At 41.9% G+C, this 18,759-nt stretch overlaps 1 protein-coding gene and 1 long non-coding RNA gene across 4 annotated transcripts in view; one reads left to right on the plus strand and one right to left on the minus strand.

The window, feature by feature from the left end:
• Positions 1 to 366: 366 nt before the first annotated feature.
• On the minus strand, positions 367 to 8,697 carry LOC142600465 (uncharacterized). Its single transcript, XR_012833958.1, has 4 exons — positions 8,553 to 8,697; positions 5,072 to 5,207; positions 2,572 to 2,926; positions 367 to 1,689 (listed from the first exon to the last, which is right to left on the minus strand). It is a non-coding gene; the product is annotated as an uncharacterized LOC142600465 (long non-coding RNA).
• A 2,440-nt stretch (positions 8,698 to 11,137) lies between these two features.
• Positions 11,138 to 18,759, plus strand: part of RANBP9 (RAN binding protein 9) — a 42,606-nt gene continuing 34,984 nt past the window's right edge. Inside the window, exon 1 of one of the 3 annotated variants that reach the window (XM_075745121.1) lies at positions 11,138 to 12,003. In XM_075745121.1, the coding sequence (XP_075601236.1) occupies positions 11,547 to 12,003 (457 nt within the window). In that variant the 5' untranslated portion in view covers positions 11,138 to 11,546. The remainder of the gene's footprint in view (positions 12,004 to 18,759) is intronic. The other 2 variants (XM_075745120.1, XM_075745119.1) reach the window with 2 other exon arrangements.

Here is an 18,759-nt window from a genome sequence, read left to right on the forward strand (position 1 = left end):
CAGATTAAATCTATCTTGCAGCGACTTTCATGTCATCAGATAGAGGAGTCTCTAAAGAGGCGCAAGTGCAACGGCCAAGTAATTGTGCTAGAGATGCATGAGTTCACTTTAAAAGATGTTTCCTGTTTCACCCTTCTGCATGATCTTCTCTTAAAAAAAGTAAATTCAAATTAGTACTAAATATATTTTCTTAAATAGCATCAACTATGGGAAAGGTTCTTTCAACTGCGTAACATATATAATAATGATATACTGATTACTGTACAAGACTACTACAGTATCTTATCTCTGAAATTCACAATTGGAGTTCAACTATCTATCAAAAAAATCCCCCTGCAAGGGGGGATTAGTCAGATTACTACTGGCTTGCCTTTTCTTTATTACCTCATGCTTATTTCCTCAGTTACACGCTGCATAGTTCAAACATTGCATGCCCCTTGGTAGCGAACATCTCCGTTCCTGTCCAGATGTGGGGCCCTGGCATTGATACCTGATGTGCTACGCACCAATGTGAAGCTTGACTTACTAGTGAGAATCCAAGGGAATTCAAAATCCCACCAGCCCAAGTGCAATAGGAAGGCCAGGACTAGGACTTTTATTTGGGAGCTGGTAGTCAGAGGTTTTTGCAGCAGTAGAGTCGATGCTTTGTCCACCACCTGAGACTCAGTAAACAAAGGCAAAACTGTGCAGTGCCTAATATTTTAATGTTTATTTTAAGGGTATAATCTTGCAATGCTAAATTCAAGAATTTTTCTCATACATCTGTTGATTTTGTAACTAAAGCACCGTTGGTCAAATTGTTTTCCTTACTGCTTCGTAATTGTGGGAGGAAAACATGTAAGTGGATCGGAATTGTGCACCACAACAATGAATGTAACTCTGGTTTTAGGCACAGGATATGAGATAGAGGAATCAAACTGGAGCCAGCTGAGGACAGCTCTTTATACCAGGCACTCAAATTTTCCCCAGGGAGGATTTTATCCAACCCTTGACACCTAGTTGGGATATTTCTTCCAGTAGAGCTACACCTGCAGTGTAGGCAGGGTGCAAACATTTTACCACAGTCAAACCATATGCAGCTTGGTTACACTTTGATACGTTCTTGGCAGCACTGAAGGAGCATGAATTAGTGATTTTTTTTTTTTGTGTTACGTGTTTGTAAAAGGCACAGTACTGGATGTTCAACATCACTGAGAAGCCAAAATAAATATACTGTGGTAATGACCTTCAGGATGTGGAAGAGAATGTTATATCACTTAATGATAAGTAAATAAATAGAATAACAGTTCAGGCCTTGTTAATTTGACAATGTCTTTAAACTTGATACAGTAGTAGATACCTGGCCCCTTCCTGCCATGCTTTTTAAGTTCTGCACTAAGCAATGGAGGGCAGATATTACACCTGTACAGTATGTCCTTTCTTCTCAGTTAAAAATTAAAGCAAAAGGTCATTCTTGAACAGGGTTAGAAATTATACAGGGTTTTGATAAAATACAGGCTAATTCTAGTTGCTTACAACCCTTCCTCCTCTTCCTACCTTCCTCTGCTTTTAGGACCCATACTGAAAAGAATAAGAATTGTCTTTCAGGCAGCGTTGATGTCCATCTTCAGTACCACCTCTTGAAAAGATGTTGCTGGATATGTCATCATTAGCATTCATTCCTTCAGAAGCGCAGAGAACCCTTGGTTGCTAGAGCCAGAAAACATAAGCTCAGATAACCATCACTTGGCACTTCTTGCTGGCCAATTTTTAACTACTGCTTTCACACGCATTTGTTACCAGCCATTCATTAACAAAGACTGATTAATTCCTTGTTACAGCGGGGGGGGGGGGGGGGGGTGGGGGGTGGTGTCCTAAACTTTTCCTACACTGTTGCCCCAGTAATGTTTGCTGGTTTTGTCTTTCAGTTTGCATCAATCCTGCCTGAGCCAATACCAAGCTGTAAGCACATACCTGACCAAGGAACATTTACAAGATTTGTGTGGCTGCGTTTATATTCTCTGTGGCTAGACGTGGTTATACTACTTCCTTTTCCTGCATTTTTCACTGTGATTCAATATTCCTTCTGTACATAAGTCTGTGGCACTTTAATTATGGATCATGCTTCCATTTAAATTGATAGAGAACTTGTATTAAAAGTTTGAAAGAGAAGTTGCTGCCTTCTCTGCTATTAATAGTATTACTGCTTTATATAACTACGTGATTCCCATACAGTGGATAAATTATAACAGACAAATAAGCATCTCTGCCCACAAGGAACTTTTACTTCTGCATAAAAAGAGACGAAAGGATACAGAGCAGGAAAGTTCAATGCAGAAAACAGACTGAGGTTTGGAGGGTAGAGAGAAAATGCTGCAAAGAAGTAGCAAGTCTGCAGAAGGCCAAATCTTACCCTAGAGATGAGGGGCGGGCAACAGAATTAGGGCCAGCATTAATGTCTCACACTACGTACAGCAATTCCTGGATTAGCGGTGAAAATTGAGATGTCAGTAACTGAGGTGAAGAGGCTATTTTTCCTATGAAGTGTTTAATTTTGCAAGCATATTTCCTCTTGCCCAAGCTTTGTCTCACCTCTTCCTATAAGCCAGGGATGACATGTCACTGAGTCACATCCCACTTCAGCTGCACTGCATCTTCAGCAGCTTTTGGTCCCACCTCTTCAGCATTTTGCCAGTGCTACCTCCTGTTCTCCTCGCTCAGACACAAAGCTCAGGCAGGGAAGTGGGAAGGCGAGCCAGCCCATACCCACTGCTGCTGTTCCTGCTGGGCCACCTGTGTGCCAGGTTGGGCTGCACACGCAGCTTGGCTTTGTGCTGACCAGGCGTGTCAGGAGGCTGTTTGGTGGCACCTAACAGCTTATACGGGACCCACAGGAACCCTTCTGCTGCATTCCATCATATAAAGGAATTCATGCTGCAGGCAGAGGCTTTGGAGAGCAAAAGCATGCTTTGAACAATATGCTGTCTCTAGAAGCCAAATATGTACTAAAAGAAATCATTAAAAGCAAACAAAATCCCCACAAATCATACTATCCAAAATGGCATAGATTTAAATTTCCCATACAGTGAGTTTAAAGTAAATATCTCATGCCTGTACAAATATTGTAAGAACATTATAAAGGTTTCAAAGTCAAGCACCTATAATATTAAGAAACACGTTAATTTGGATTAAGCTTTGCAGCTTTAATTCTTTCCCTCTGAGTGCACTTGCATCCTGATAGTCTTTGTTTGTATGATCACATACAACTTTTTTCCAGAACGCAGAATGCTTGATTAAGCAGGAACCGGTTCATCTGTTTTTGTCAAATGTGCTAGAATGGGAAGGATGTCCTCCAGGTAACCTGTCTTTCTCCATTAACTGCTGACAGAACCAAGGTGAGAGCTTGGGTGAGATACCCAACACACTGGTCAGAGAAGAGATTCCTGCTTCTAGTATTGACACAGAACGCTCCTACTGAGTGTACTAGATTTGTTACCAGTAAAGCTTACCACCAGCTCATCCACAGCCAGTGCAAGCCTTCTGCAGAGAGAAATTGTAGTGCTTGACAGCTGGTATGCTTTCACAGTGTGTCACTCACTGGCTAAGAGGCATGTGCAGCCCAGGAACCTTACCACAGTCAGAACGGAGATGCGTCTCTCTATGCACCAGTCCGTACCTTTCTGCAGTCTGGCAACAATTTTTAGAAATGCATTTTCAGGTTCTTCAGAGTCTCAGATGACCTTTTTTTAGCATGGACCCTCATCTAAAAATCCAGGCTGGTTGGTGCAGCAAACAAGAAAAATCTAAAGTAAGCTAAGGATAGGATTTTCATATGTGATTAGTATTGCTCTCACTAATGAGCTGGTTCTCCAATACAGCTTCATGCCATTTTTAGAGACAATGACCTTCTCTACAACATATGGCCTCCTATAGACTGCACTTTTGTAAGGATTAGTTCAGAGCTGGGGATAAATGCTGCCTGCCATATAAATTTAATATGGCACTTCAGTAAACTTGCAAGTTGCTAGAAGTGCGCTCCCAACCAGTCTGGCAGCTAACTGCAAGACACCACATAAAATGAGGTGTTTGCATTCACAGAGTTTTAGTCAAAGTTGCTTGGCATGTCAACAACATCATATATTCACTAGAAGAAATAAGGAATCTCTAACAAGCAAGTTTATCCTAGAACTCCTAACCACAGACCATTAAAATTAAGCAAACTACTTGTTTATCAAAACCTTCCTTTAATTACCAAGAACTAGCCAAGTGTGACAAATCCATGACAACACAGAATTGTTAGTTTCCTGCAATCTTTATGTTTAAAAATAAATTCCTCTCTACCATGAGACTTAACTTGCTAGGGCCTGGGAGTACAGACAGCATTTGCCTATTAACAAGCATTATTATACATTAATTACCTTAAGAAACAGAAAAGTGAACTGAAGTTAGTAATATACAATGGAGAGCTTTTTGAGATTGAACTCCACACTTTTCCCCAGCCTTTTTCAAAATATACTGAATATAGTAAATATGAGGGGATCCGTATATACAGATTACTGTTTGTTCCTCTACAAAGCTGTAACATGGAGAAGAATGCTGTAAGGTCAAATTAGGTGTTGCTGATTTTCATTATTTCACTGCAAATCCTTCAATATTTTTTTCAGCCGCCAAAGTCAAGGGACTGCAGTAAGAATCCCAACTTTTATATTTTTTAAGCAACTTCTTAATTTTTCTTTATGGCAAAAGCTTGTAAATATGAAAGGAAGGTCTCCTAAAAGCTCAGAAAACAGATGGCAAATAACCAACCACCTACCCATCCTCTCTAAATGTCTTATTTTTAAGAAAATGGGCTTTTAAGCCAATTTCATTTGTGGGTGGGCATTGACTCATGAGTTTTGAACACTTACTGTGGCAATGCAAATCTGGATCAAGACTTAAATTTTATGTTTCAAAAAGCACCACTGAAAATTGTTTAAAAAGCAACAGAAATGCTTGTATTCCATTTAGTTTTCAGACTATCCAAATTAATTATGTACTTTCAAACTGATCAAGCATTCCCTTACATTGTTACTAGTCAAAACACAAGACAAACCTGTTAGCGTATCAGTCGCAGGAGGCTTTATGAAGCGTTTAAGCAAGTTCCTGTCAGGAATGCTCATGGTATAGCTGGTCCAGCTGTGGAGTGAAGAGGTCAGATAACCTCTTGGTCTTTCTCAGCGTTTTGATTCCTAGAAAGGAAAACTGACTTTAGTATTAAGACACTTCCAAGACGGGCAGTACTATGCAGCTATAACAAATCAGTGGCAATACTGTGGCTTTTATATAGTAAAGATTTTCATATCCTACTCTATAGCATCCTCGCACAGGTAAGTTCAAAAAGTAAGTTAAAAGAAGTTGTCTAGTAGATAAGATTCAGTCATTTTTAAGCTGATTAAACAATATTGTTGATGACAGAGGTTAGCATAGGCATGGCTTGGCAAACAACAATAATTGCTGATCATCGTAATAATAATAATATATACTAGAACAGGAAGTTACTCTTCCTCCAAGCTTCTGAGCATAATACATTGCAATCATGACAGCATATATAATGGCAAGTTAATCTTAAAAACAGTCACCTGCAAATTCATGACCTTGTTTGAAATATTTTAATCCCTCTGTCATGCAAGTATTCTCCAAGGTTACTATAAGTGAACAAAGTTAGAAAAATATTTTGCATTTTGTCAGATGACGTGCTTTGTAGATGCATGTCTGTGCTCTTAAAATAAAAGGAGGCAACTGTCTGTACATTCTACAGGCTTCTGGTATATTTAATATATTCCATAAATTATAACATAGTAATCAGTCCTGTACAGTAATATAGTACTATAATAAGGGAAGCAGATTTTCAGGATTTCAGATTTCAGCAGATACTCAGGATTTCATGCTACCCTGTTTCCCTGGAGCAGATTTGAAAGAGGCAGACTACAGATTGGTAGTAGGACTGGGAGCAGCTACAGCAACTAAAAATTATTAAAACTCAGTGTTTTCACCTGACAGTTTCATGTTCCTAAAGTCCATTTAAAATCTACTTCTGCCACTAAGATTAGCACGTGGAACATTTGAATTTGTAGGTGTGAGAGATGCAAGAGAGGAAAAAATAGTTGCTGATATGTAAACATCTATTTTACTGAAGAGCCAAGTGAGCTAAAGAAAAAAGCACGACAAAACTCCATCCGCGTGCGATTCCTGGAGCCTTACTCATCTCACTTCCTGATTCTCCTTTTTGGCCTCCTTTCCCTGAGGGCCCTCCCACCTCTATAAACACCATAACAATAATTATCCCATCAGCGGAGACTTAAACATTCTTGACATCCTAACATCTAACAAGTACAGGACATTTCACAAAGGCCTAGCCTGGCTTTCAAGAAGTGGGTCAGCTTGACACATCCCATGTGTTTCTGAAAGCCTGCAGTCTTTGAGCTTGCTCATCTATGGTAATGGGCACCCTACCAATGCACGGACTGGAAACAAAACACTGCCTGGTTTGCCAGGAGAAGTTTAAAATGTTTACCGAACCCACATAACTTGTAAATTTCCATTCTAAACATCATACAGAGGATGTCCTATGGTGCCCCAGCCATACAGCAGTTTCCAAAGTCGGCAGTTTTGTGACCCACCTGCCCCTTGTTGGTTAAAAAGGGCGCTGGAACTCATCCAGCCTCTCGCAGGAGGCAGGCTGCTGATGCACCCAGCCAGGGCAAGGGGAAAAGGAGCGCAGAGTGCTTCAGTCTGTTAATCCAACCAGGCTGCATCATCAGCTCTTATTTCATTTCATCTTTTCCTGTCTTTCAACCTCACTTCACTCAGTTATGTACCACAAAGGGACTTTTTAGGCCAGGCTGATCTGGCCAAACAAACTCCTTTATTGTAGAAATTCTGGGCACTAGGATTTTTTTTTTTCCTGTTTTCAGTCAGTCTTCAATGGTTTTTCTTATATTTCAATATTTAAATCATGCCAACTTGCTTCCACCCTCGGCAGATATTCACGATGACTCAGAAATGGATCTTGACCCGCTAACTGAGAATCACTTCTCCAATAGTGTTATGGTTTGGTATCTGTTTTCACAAAAGGAATAAACTGATGCATCTCATCATATTTTCTATCCTGCCCCCGCATAAATTTGTCCTGTGAATAAAACACATTCTATTCAGCTTGGAGGGCATTTTATTTCTGTGCTCATTTTGACATTTTAGTTAGAATACGATGCCTGTGAAGTAGCCCAGACAGCGGAGACTATAAAATCTTCTATTTATGATCTATCCCAATGAACAGATTTTCAGTTCTCCTTAAACTTCCTTCTAATACTGAGCAAAAAAAAGCCCCACTCTGTGCGCCAGAAAATGCTAAAAAATAATTGTTCTTCAGTGTGGAGAGAGGATATGGTAAAGAGGTATGAATAATAACTTTGGAAGAAAAGCATGAAGTTAACTATAAATAAGCTTTAAACTCATTAACAAAATGCAAAGAAATTCAAAGAAATTGGACTTTAGAGATTAATTTTGGTAAGATTTTGTACAAGGAGTGGATCATACTTCCATAAAACTTGGGGTCCCCATAGACCACAGTGCCCGTGTGCATACCAGTAAGGTAAGAACAGAATACAGAGAACAAGCCTGCTTCTGCTGTATATACACGCTGGTGTTCAAGTACCAAAACTAAATAGATATATATCTATATATTTATATATATATTAAAATACCATAAGCAAAGCATTGGCAAACAAGAGAGATTTCTAATCACTCTTGGTCTAAGACAGGCACAGGTATAGTTGACTCACACAACAAAATTATTTCTATTAGCGGATTGCTCAGTTTCATAAAAGCAGGAGCACCGTGTTATGTGTGAGCAGCAATATAGTAATACTGTAAATTGCAACTTGATTACCATTTGATTCAACCCAGTTAATGGCTGATGATGGCCTATAATTCATACATGATTCATTTTGGCAAGTCTTTCATTTGTCAGTGCATCAAGCCTATCCTATATATGAGCAATTAAATTAGCAGAGGGAAAAAAAAAAGTCCAAATAGCAAAGGGCTCAGCAAAAAAATCCTCCAAGTGGTTTGAAGAGATCTATCCTTAACACTGTTGAAATATCATAGCCTACTCCTTAGTGGTTTTCTTTTCTTATTAGGACCAGCAATTCAGCACAGTAGGTACAACAATAAATAACGCACTGCTGACTTCCAAGCAGCTTCTTGAAGCAGGGAAAATTAATTCCAAAACAGTTACAAAGAAACTATGCACTGGAAGATCTTAACCAGCAGAAATACTAAACAAAGAACAGCAGACAGTTACCATCACTACAAATGGGAGATACTAGATTTCAGAGAGAAAGAGGCTGGAAATTTGTCAGGCTGGCAGCCGTAGCACACGTACTAAATTCATGTGCAACTAGGAGGCTCGGTCCTGTGGGGGGGACAAAGGACACACACAGAAATAGACCTCCAAGGAGAACCCTGCCTCTGTTTCTTGATGACAGCCAGAATGCTATCGGCATCACTGGCACAGATGGCCATAGCCCACTTACTCACTCTTCATGAAAACACAGAGAGCAGCCAACACAGGCTCCAGGAGTGAAATCAACCTCACCAACGTTGAGGCTGTGCAGAATGCTCTGTCATGAGAAGAGGCTGTGCTTGTGCAATCGTGAAGGTGCCTGGAGGGTGGCAGTCAGGGGTACCTGGAAGAGATGGAGGGAACTGACATGTTGACACCTCGTCAACATGTCCCAACAGGAGGCCAAACAAATACCCTCAGTTGCTGGAATGCTAGATTGCATTTTCTTTGGTTGAAATGGTCACTAAAAGTAAACAGAAATAAAAAACAAGCATACAGAAGAACATCTCTGCATATGAAATTTGGCCTCACTTGGCTTTTCTGCAAAGCAAAATAATTTCTGGCTGATCCATCTATTGAAATTCTTTGAAAGTGTCAAAAAAACACCCCACTTGAAAAACAAAGAAATTTTGGTGTCGTTCACGTTTTAGTGTTTCAAAAGACCTCCGATTAAATCCTTACACCAGAAATTACTCAAGCAGCTAAGTAATCAATGGGCAAGAAAAGTACTATCACAGCTCAAAAACTGGAGATGGAAAACAAAGAGCAGGATTCAACAGCGAGTTTCTGCAATGGCGGAAGGTTAACGACAGCCTGCTTCAGCACTCTGTAGCAAGTCTCGTGTTGCTGCTGTATTTACCACTGAGCTAGAAAGAGGACTGTATTGTGAGATAGTAAAATTTGCAGCTGTCACAATTATTTCAGTTAAGCAAGACAAGAGGGGACTGTGATGATAAGGAAGTCCTAGAAGTCCTAAAGTCCTAAAGAAATAGAATGTAATGGTGAATTAAGTTCAATATTGAAAATGCAAGATAATGCATGTTAGAGGGGAACACGACGACCACTTCTAAATCTGACAAGTTCCAATTCATTTACGTCAACTGAAAAGCAGAAACTGGGCATTTCTGTAAATATCCATGCGCTCTACCTAATCCTCGCAAAGCTGTTGTCAGAAAACAAATAAGCTAACAGAGGAGGAATAAATAACATAGGGGTTAATACTGAATATTAGAATACCTCTACATAGAGGAATTTATTTTCTCCTCTGGGTTAGTCTACAGTATATCCTACCTCAGAAAACGTGATGTGGATCAGTCTGTCTGGGGGCATGTTTGGGGGGAAAGGTTTTTATAAAAACTAATGTTTTGATAGATTTGGATTGTTTATCCTAGGAAGGTGGTACATGACAGGATAAAAGCAATCAGAGTAACAAGTAATGTCAAGAATTAAGCACGGAAACACCTGCTCTCCTGTCTTATTGTACAAGAAGCGGGAACTTGATGGTAGCAATCTCAAAATGGGTAACATGAAGTGTTTTTGCACAAATGCTAAGTAAGCCACGACTCAGGAAGTAGCTATGGCAGAAAATTATTGAAATTCAAAGAAAAAGTTAAGACACGTCTGCACTTATGAACATAACAAATATATCCCTCAAAGTTTATGTTAGACAAATACTGTATTTTTTTTAAAAAATTAACTCTCAACTGCTAAGCTTCATGGTTTACAACAACCTCTAGATATTAGAAAGCAAACTTAGATCTAGGGGGAGATAGTCTACCAGTGCCAGGGTAATTGACCCTTGGGTATGATTCATCATGTGTTTTGATGCCCATCCTAGGCAGTTCTACTCTTGCATAGTTTGCTGCTCCTTTTGGTAGCGTATTTTTAGATAACTGCATTTTGTTCAGCCATAGATGCTACTAGACATCATGGAGTGGTCTCGTGTGACAGGATGTTTTGGTGACTATAGGTGAGAAACGTTTAGCTTCTCACAAGCCTTTGTGAGCATCACACCTGCATTACCTCACCAGGGATTTTGTACAGGCGAAGCATAATTAACCTCCTCTGTTTCCTGCTTCTGTACTTGTTCTTCAACACGCTGACAGCTGGAAACGGGTTTGTGAAGCACCCGATGTTTTGGGTTCTAGATCTGCCTGTAAGATCTCCTTCCTCTTCTTACGTTTACAAAGTCATGCTTGCCTGTCTGTAGATGTTTCTCTTTCATTGCTGCCATGTGAAAATATCAATGCAGGCAACTGCTTATTAATCAATGACATTAAGAAGCAAAAGTATCCTCAAAGCACAAACCAAAGAAGGAAAAAATCCCAACAAAATCCCCTAGGAACACTATTCTGCTCCTCCTATCCTTGTCAACCGAGGCATTCCCAAGCTTTCCCATGTCACGTGTGCTCTCCCGCCCTGCTCTCAGTGGCATTTCCCCTTGCCCTGTCCCCTAGCGCGATGCGCGGGGCCGGACACGAAGGCGGGCAGCAGAGACGAGCCGGCTCTGACGGGAAGCAATCTCCCAGCCACCGGACCGGCCTGTCGCCATCTCTTTTCTCCACCCCTCGTCATCGATGGCGGAACAAGCCGCCGCGACACCTCCCCCCCTTCCCTCAGCACTTCGCCACCGCCCTCGCGCCTCGGCGCCCGCCGCCTGCCCAACCGCCCAGCCTCGCGCCCGCCGAGGGGCGGAGCCTCCGCCCCTTCTCCCCGCCCTCGCGTTGTCGTGAGCGCGGGAGGAGGTGGGTGAGTGGGCGGGGCAGGGACTCGGGGACGCACGGCAGCGCCTCGCGCCGGGGCTGGACAGAGCGCGCGCGCGCGCGAGACAGGAGTGGGGGGAGCCAGTCAGCCCTGCCGCGGCGCCTGGCGCGCGCTCTCCGCCCGCCTCGCTTCCGCCCGGCGCCGCTGCTGCTCTCCCCGCCTCACTCGCTCCCTCGGCCCGGCCTGGCTCCGCCGCACGCCGCGACGCGCCCCGCTCCCATCGGGCAGCTCCGAGGGCCGCTGCCGTCGTCGTCATCGCCCCCCCCACCCCGCCCCCTTCTGAGACGCTCTGGTTGGGGGTGACCTGCCGGCGGCCGCCTCGCTCCGCAGCGCCCAGGCCTGCCCGTCGCTCCGCCCCGGGCCCGTCCGGTGACAGTCGCGACCGCGGGAGGTGGCGGCGGAGGAGGAGGCCGGAGCCGGCATGTCCGGGCAACAGCAACAACAGCCGCCCCCGCCGCAGCTCCCCTTGGCGGCCGCCGCTCCCCCGCCGGCACCGGGGATCCCCTCTGCCGCCGCCGCCAACCCCGGCCCCGCACCGGCCGCTGCGCTCCTGCTCCACCCGCCGCCGCCGCCACCGGCCACCGCTGCGCCGCCGCCGCCCGCCGGCGGCGGCAGCGGGCCCGCGACGACGGGGGGCGGCGGTACCGGCGCGGCGCTGGGCCTGTCGGCGGGGAGCAGCAGCAGCACCAGCGCCCCGGCGCCGTTCCCGCACGGCGACCCGGCCTTGAACGAGCAAGAGAAGGAGCTGAAGCGGCGGCTGAAGAGGCTCTACCCGGCCGTGGACGAGCAGGAGACGCCGTTGCCCCGCTCCTGGAGCCCGAAGGACAAATTCAGTTACATCGGCCTCTCCCAGAACAACCTGCGGGTACACTACAAAGGTGAGGGCCGGCCCGGGCCGCTGCGACCCCTCGTGCCCCGGCGGGGCGAGGGGGCCCTCCCTGGGCCGGGGGCTGCGGGCCGGGGAGCAGCGGCCCGACCCCTCCGTCGGGCAGTGGGCACCGGAGTAACAATAACAGGAAATAACACACGCTCCTCTCCCTCTTTCTTCTCCTTCTGTATTTTCTGATCCCCTAAATTGCCTGCAGCGTGGAGAGAAGGGTCTTGTTTTTCCTTATTTCAGCTTTATTTTCTCTCTTTTTGCCTCCCCCCCGTTTTTGTCGCGGGGGGGGGGGGGGGGGGGCGGGCAAGGGGCCGCCCCCGCCTCCTTATGTTTCTGGAGTGGGCATTATGTAAACTCTGAGACTTCCTCCGTGGATTCAGGTATCACCAGAAGGTTTGGGTCTGAGGCAGGAGAATAAAGGAGAATCGGCATGACGTGTCCTGTTTATGGTAATGAGTGAGAAAAGAAGTGCCTTTTTTTTTTTTTTTCTCTCGAGAAGAGCAAGGGTTAAATGGAGTTAAGAGCAGTAAGCGTTAAGCTATTAAACACGGAAATGACGGGAGGGGAAAGCACAGAGAAAAACACGGTTTATTTTTAAACTGTGAAAAATGGAATTAAAGTCACTGGTGATAGTCTTGCCTAGCTATTGTACAGACTACAGAGTGATTTGAGGGAAGGAATGACAATGGGACTTAGATTAATAAAGGTGATTTTTTATAACTTTGTGCCTAGATGTTTCGTCGTTAAAGTTACTAATTTTCAAAGGTAGAAATCAGAGTATGCCTTTGTATAAATCAGCAAGAGGCAATAGAAAAAAAACTTGTGTTGATTGTTATGAAGTGTCATAAAAGCTGGAAACGTAAGCTACGCTCTGACCTTAAAAAAAAAAAAAACAACCCACCAAATAAACATAGACACATCTGGTGTTCTAGGCCCAAGTCCTAAAGTAGAAGTTTTGTGGATTCAAAACCACTTCTGAGTTGGCCGTGAAGAACTGGATCTTTTGTCAGTCTGTAGTCAAATGAACGTAATGGGAGGGGAAAAAAACAACCTTGAAATTACCCTTTCTTGGAGTTTACAGTGGAGAAATTCAAGTGGAATCTCGATAAACATGTTACTGTTTAATCAGAGGAGGAGAACGGCAACACAAACACATGGCAGGATTTGGCTGCCACAACAGGATTAAATGTACTCTTGGAGACTTTTTTTTAAATAGAGAGGCTTTATTATGACATACAAAATACTCAGTTAAAAATGCTAAGTTTAATGCACCATACAAAGATAATAAAGGAGGTTGATGACTATAGAGCAGGTTTCTGGGAGGCACTAAGTGATTTAAGGACATGTTATTTAATACTCAACTTTGAATTTCCTGGCTTTTGTTCAGTGTTTTATGACCTCGTATTTTTAGAAGCATTTTGTATTCTCTGCTTAGTGGCAGTGGGGGTTTTTTTGAGGTCTTTCGTTCTTTTTTTTCCCCCCCTCTTTTTTTTTTTTTTTAAGATGATGATCATAGCTTTGTGGCCGTCAAGTCCTTCTGCTTTTTTGTCGTCTTTGACCAACTCTTTTTGCTCATGAACTAGCATTTAGACTTAGAACTTCTCTGGTCTGTCAGTGTAATTGTAGAAGTATATTTTCAAGCTTTCTTTGTGCTATCCCTGTTTTTCCTCTCTACTCTCCTCTGCCTTAGTTTTAAAAGAAGAAATCCATTACCTCAAAGAAATTATGAGATGCTCTGCATATTTCTGAAGTGTTGGTAACATAGGAAATACTGTGGATACTCTACCAGAAGTCATAAAGCACAGTTAGTAGGTTATAATAATAAAATAACTGTAGCTCTTTAAGTAATAGTAAGTGATGAAGGTTGAAGAGTTCCTAGATTAGGCCAGAGGACTGTGAAGAGGAGAGATGCCAACATACCATGTATACACTTTTCTTTCTCCTAACTGCAAATGAGAGTGAATGGCCTCTTAAGTGGCTCATCTTTTCTTCCTCCTAATTTCATGAAGGTGGCTATTAGGCAGCCCTATGTATATGTTACCAGCCTGGCACCTGGAATTGCTAACAGGACTAAGCAATGAATGGTATCAGAGCATTCCTACCTCAGAACTGTGGGAAAAACCCCCACTAAAACATCTGCTGCCTCTTCTCCCACCTGGATCCTTCAGCTCTAAGATACAATAAAAACGAAGAAAATGAGGAAATTCATTGAGGAGAATAAGGGAAGATGGCAAGTAAGAATGTGCTTAGCACTGTTAAATGTTTCTACAAATCAGTTGTGAATAGAGGTCTCAAAAGAAAGCATTCAAAGTATCTTCTTGTGGAATATTGGCACTTCAGTGCTTCTGAAGTTATCTAAGTAGTCATGGAAGAATGGTAGACATTTTTATTAGAGGAAAATTTGAATCGTACATCAAGCATGGATAAAGATCTGTGCTATTCTTGACCAAAATACTCAGGGAAGGGAGAGAAGACAGATCTGTCCAAAGAAGCCAGTAATCAAAAGTAGTTCTTAATACTTTCTATTAGTATAGTATAGGTACCTTGTACACACTTAAGCTTTCTCTGCTGCCTCTGCAGATTTCTGGCTATAGAACTTTTTCTGGAGTAATTTCCTCCTCTCTGTGACTGATAGGAGGCAGATGGTGGTAACATCAGTGCTTTCCTTCCACCCTGCATGTGCTGTGGATATTTGCCTCTGAAAACATAGGTTGCGGGAACAATCAGAGCAAAAGCTTTCAGAGTAATTTTTTCATATAGTTAACTTCATAATTTTAATGTGCTGATACATTGGGCGCAGTGATATTTTTGTTTCCTTGGTATGTGAGAGGAATGATGGTCTTTTCTATGTAATTTTGAAGATTGCTTTCATTTTCTTGCATACCAGTGGACAACTCATATGGAAACATGAGATGCAGTAGATGTCTCTTTCTACCCAATGCAGCTGTGCTGCGTTTCTGGACGTCAAGCTTTTTGCAAGCATCCTAGAGTGTGCTTAAAAATCAAAACTGCCACAAAACCAGGCATTGATCAAGTAGCGGAGGTTTAAAGAAAGGAATACAGTCTAGCATCAGGATAACAGCTCTCTAAATTTTGTCAGGGGTCAACAAAACCTGAGGGTCAGTGCTTTTCTATGTTAGCTCTCAGAATCATAGCGTTACTTAAAATAGAAAACATACACGGGGAGGTGGTTGAGGAGAAGATGCATTGACTGGTGTGGTGTTTACCAGAACAAGCTAATTTCTTTCTGCAGTGAGCTATTCTGTTATGCTTTTACAAATTCTGATTCTTGATTAGGAAGCTTTGTCAAAATCTGGATATGAAATACGCATATGTTGGCATCAGTGATACTGCAATATATTAAAGACTGTACCCAAGGGTATTTTTGGTTTTCAGATGGACAGACGTACATTTCTGTGTTGCTGCCAGTTAGCTGTGCAAGCTGATAGAAAGCTAACACTGTCCTAGTGACTGTTGTTTGTGCTATGTCTATGTAAGGGAGACATGAAAAACAGTATCAGAAAAAAAATTATGTCATTTCACTTAATTGTAATATTAACAGCTCTCAGCTGTAGGTAAATGGTAAAGAAAGCATAAGGGTTTAGGCAAGGGTATGCTACGTGTAAAGCAGTTACTGCACAAAATATGTAGCTATTAAGGTAAGACATCTTTAAAAATATTCTTACTTATTTCTAAAATATTCTGAATTAACACATGGATCCTGTTGGAGAACAGGGATTTCATAAATGCTGTATGTAATATGAACATTCGACTAGTCAGACAAGTTCAGTTTTCAGCAGATAATTGTGCTATGTAGTAGAAGGAGATAAAAATACAGACTCAACACAGATCGTAACCATGAAAGAAACTATACACAGAATTAGGTAAACAGACTAAATCATTAGTGCTAAAATCATGGAAGTCCTGTAGTAACTTCGCTTAAGTTAGTCTTGTGACGATTGTCCAAAAAAAGCTGAGGAAAGTTATGTGATTTTTGAGTAAGCTGCCATCGCGTAAACTCTTTCTAAGGTGTCTCAGGCCAGGAAATCTTAGCTAGACATTTATTTACAATGCAGTTGCCTTTGAAGTCTCTAGTACCAAACTAAAAAAAAAAAAAAATAAAAAAAATCTATTTTATTTTTCAGTGCAAGCTATACCTCCCAATTGCTGTACCAAACGGAAGAGGATTCTATAGTAATCGTTCTGTGTAGTCATTCAGTGATGCAAGGATGGTGTCAATTTTTCTGCTAGAAAACACTTGAAGTACATTCACTACTGTACCGTATGCCTGTTTTGGACACCTTTGTAGCTCTGAGATGTCCTGCTTTTTTGAACTGGGGAAAAAGTTGAAGTCAAGTCAGTAATTTGCACAATCTTTTTTTTTTTTCTTGCCTCAGTGAAAATTTCCTAATGAATTCAACAGAAGATTAGGCCGTGATTATTTTATTTTTGGCAGTGTGAGCATGTTATTGAACCACCTGTTGGAAATAACTGTAGTTCAGCTTATGTAAACGTCATTTAAGGATTTAAACTGTATAAATACGCTTACTTTTGTCTAGGTAGGCGCTCCCATAGACTTCTTTTGGACTATTTGGTGCGTGCACATTACGCACTTAGATTTAGCTTCAAAGATTATAATTTTGAAAGCTGAGGTAGCTTCTCCAAAGATGGTTTTATCTGAATTGGCTTTTTTCAAGTAGATGGAATTTAAATTTAGATAAATTTCAATTTAATTTTGCTAAAGGACTGATGATACTACTTTTATTAAAAATCATCAATGCGAATGAATGCTTAAAAAATAAAAGCTTTACTCCTTAAGCATGGTTGACTCATGGTTGTTAAACACTTTTAGTGAAAACCCAATCAAAACCAATTCTGATAATTGAACATACCTATGAACTGGTTTACAGTGTAAAGTTCAAGCTTTGTACACCTGTTTTCCCTTCTCCACCCCAATGCATCTGTTTGCAGAATTGTCTTTCTAATGCTGAAAATGATTAATTTTTAGTGTTAAATAACATATACTTCAAAAATATTATTTTAAATACTTCAGCTATAGCTTACACCTATGAAAGAGGTCTGGTTTAGGGACATAGGGCAGCGTTCATATGATCTACTTCAGGTGTTTGGAACCTCTGATTCAGAAGTTTGGAGCTGGGTGTCGAAGTTGGTTTTTATTCACAAGTGAGGAAGTGGGGATTCAGATTACCAAATAATATTGCAGCAGTACATAATGTCAAGCTAATGGGCCACCCAGCTCAGTGTCCCCTCAATGACAGCAGTCATAAGTGAGTGCCTATGGAAAAACCTAAAAACATGTTGGGCGTATGTGGTCTGTGTTTTCCCCTCTCAGTTTCCAGCCATTTTAAGTTGAAGGACATCCTGAGCTGAAGGCAGTTTCTCAGTTAATTTCTGTTCTAGAAGCTTGCCCAGCGTCCACATAAACACTGGCATCTGTAATATCCTTTGGTAAGAAATTTTGCAGTTCCACTACATGCTCTGTAAAGAGTTTTTCTTGTTTTAAAGCTGGCTGATAACTAGTATGTGAATCTCTTGGCTCCTCATGTATTCCAACATAGCTTGGTAGTACTGAAAGTCTCAACTAGCATGTTGAGACAATGTAGAGGTATTTGGAATATTTGAAAGAAGTTAACTGTTTGCTGTTGAATTTGCTGTTAGAAGTAATAACTGTACCTGCAAATAAAAGCCGCATACTCAAGTGGTAAAATGGGATTCATAGGAGATTATATTAAAAGGACAGCAGTTCTAAATTTAGGGTGTCTTCTGTTTTAGTAGGATGAAAGTAGTTTTGGGCACTGACTTCTCCAAGTATGTTCCTTCACCACACAAAGTGTTTGGCAATACTGGTAAGGTATCCTGTTACTTCTGCCCCTCTGTCGACCTCTTATTTGCAGTGTGACAGCTGTGTGTGGCTGCACTGTGAACTGGATCAGGGAACTGATCTGCTGCTTAAAAAAATCTGGTAGGTTTCTTAAAGCCCGATCAGCTAATCAATCTGGTTCGTGGTATGTCCTTGCAGATAGCTGCCTGAATTGGGGAGGGAGTGGGAGAAGGGGACTAGTATCAAGAAGAGGTGCTAAGAATACCTTAAATTGGTATTGTTTCCAAACACTTAGACTGTGATTTCACAAAACAAAGTCTGCTGGGTAATAGATGTACATTTTCAGTAATATTTGGCTAGTTCCTACTACTTCTATGTGGAAGACTTGCCCGAATAAGGAGACTGACTCAGACTGAAACTACACAGATTGTCAAGTGCATAGAGTAACCAAGGGAACTTCTTTGCAGTCTATTTTAAAGTAAAAACCTAAGGATACTTAAAGTATCTTTCCATCCCTCCACTTCTTCCTCTAACGCATCATTTAATCAGAGCTGTCTGAATTTAAGGGATCTCTCAGGAGTTTGATGTTCTGCCCATATAGTTTTGGGTATCTTTTAGCTGAAGGATTTCTGTATACTTAGGAATGACAATCTAATTTATAGTAGCTAAATAGTGAGCTACCAGCACTTGAAAACCAAGCAAACCTATGGAAGATCTAAGGTTATGCACTTGGTTATTACCGTGGTCGACACAGCCTGAGGAAATAACTTAAAAGTGGTGAACAATAAAACATGCATGTTGTCTTGTGTATGGAGGAGTAAATTACTGTTTTTTCTCGTGTGAGACTTATGAAAACAACATGCAGAAGGTAGTTAATAAGCTTAATGTTGTAAAATCTGCGAGGTGATAGAA

The sequence above is a fragment of the Balearica regulorum genome, chromosome 2, assembly GCF_011004875.1.
Source record: "Balearica regulorum gibbericeps isolate bBalReg1 chromosome 2, bBalReg1.pri, whole genome shotgun sequence".
NCBI lineage: Eukaryota > Metazoa > Chordata > Aves > Gruiformes > Gruidae > Balearica > Balearica regulorum.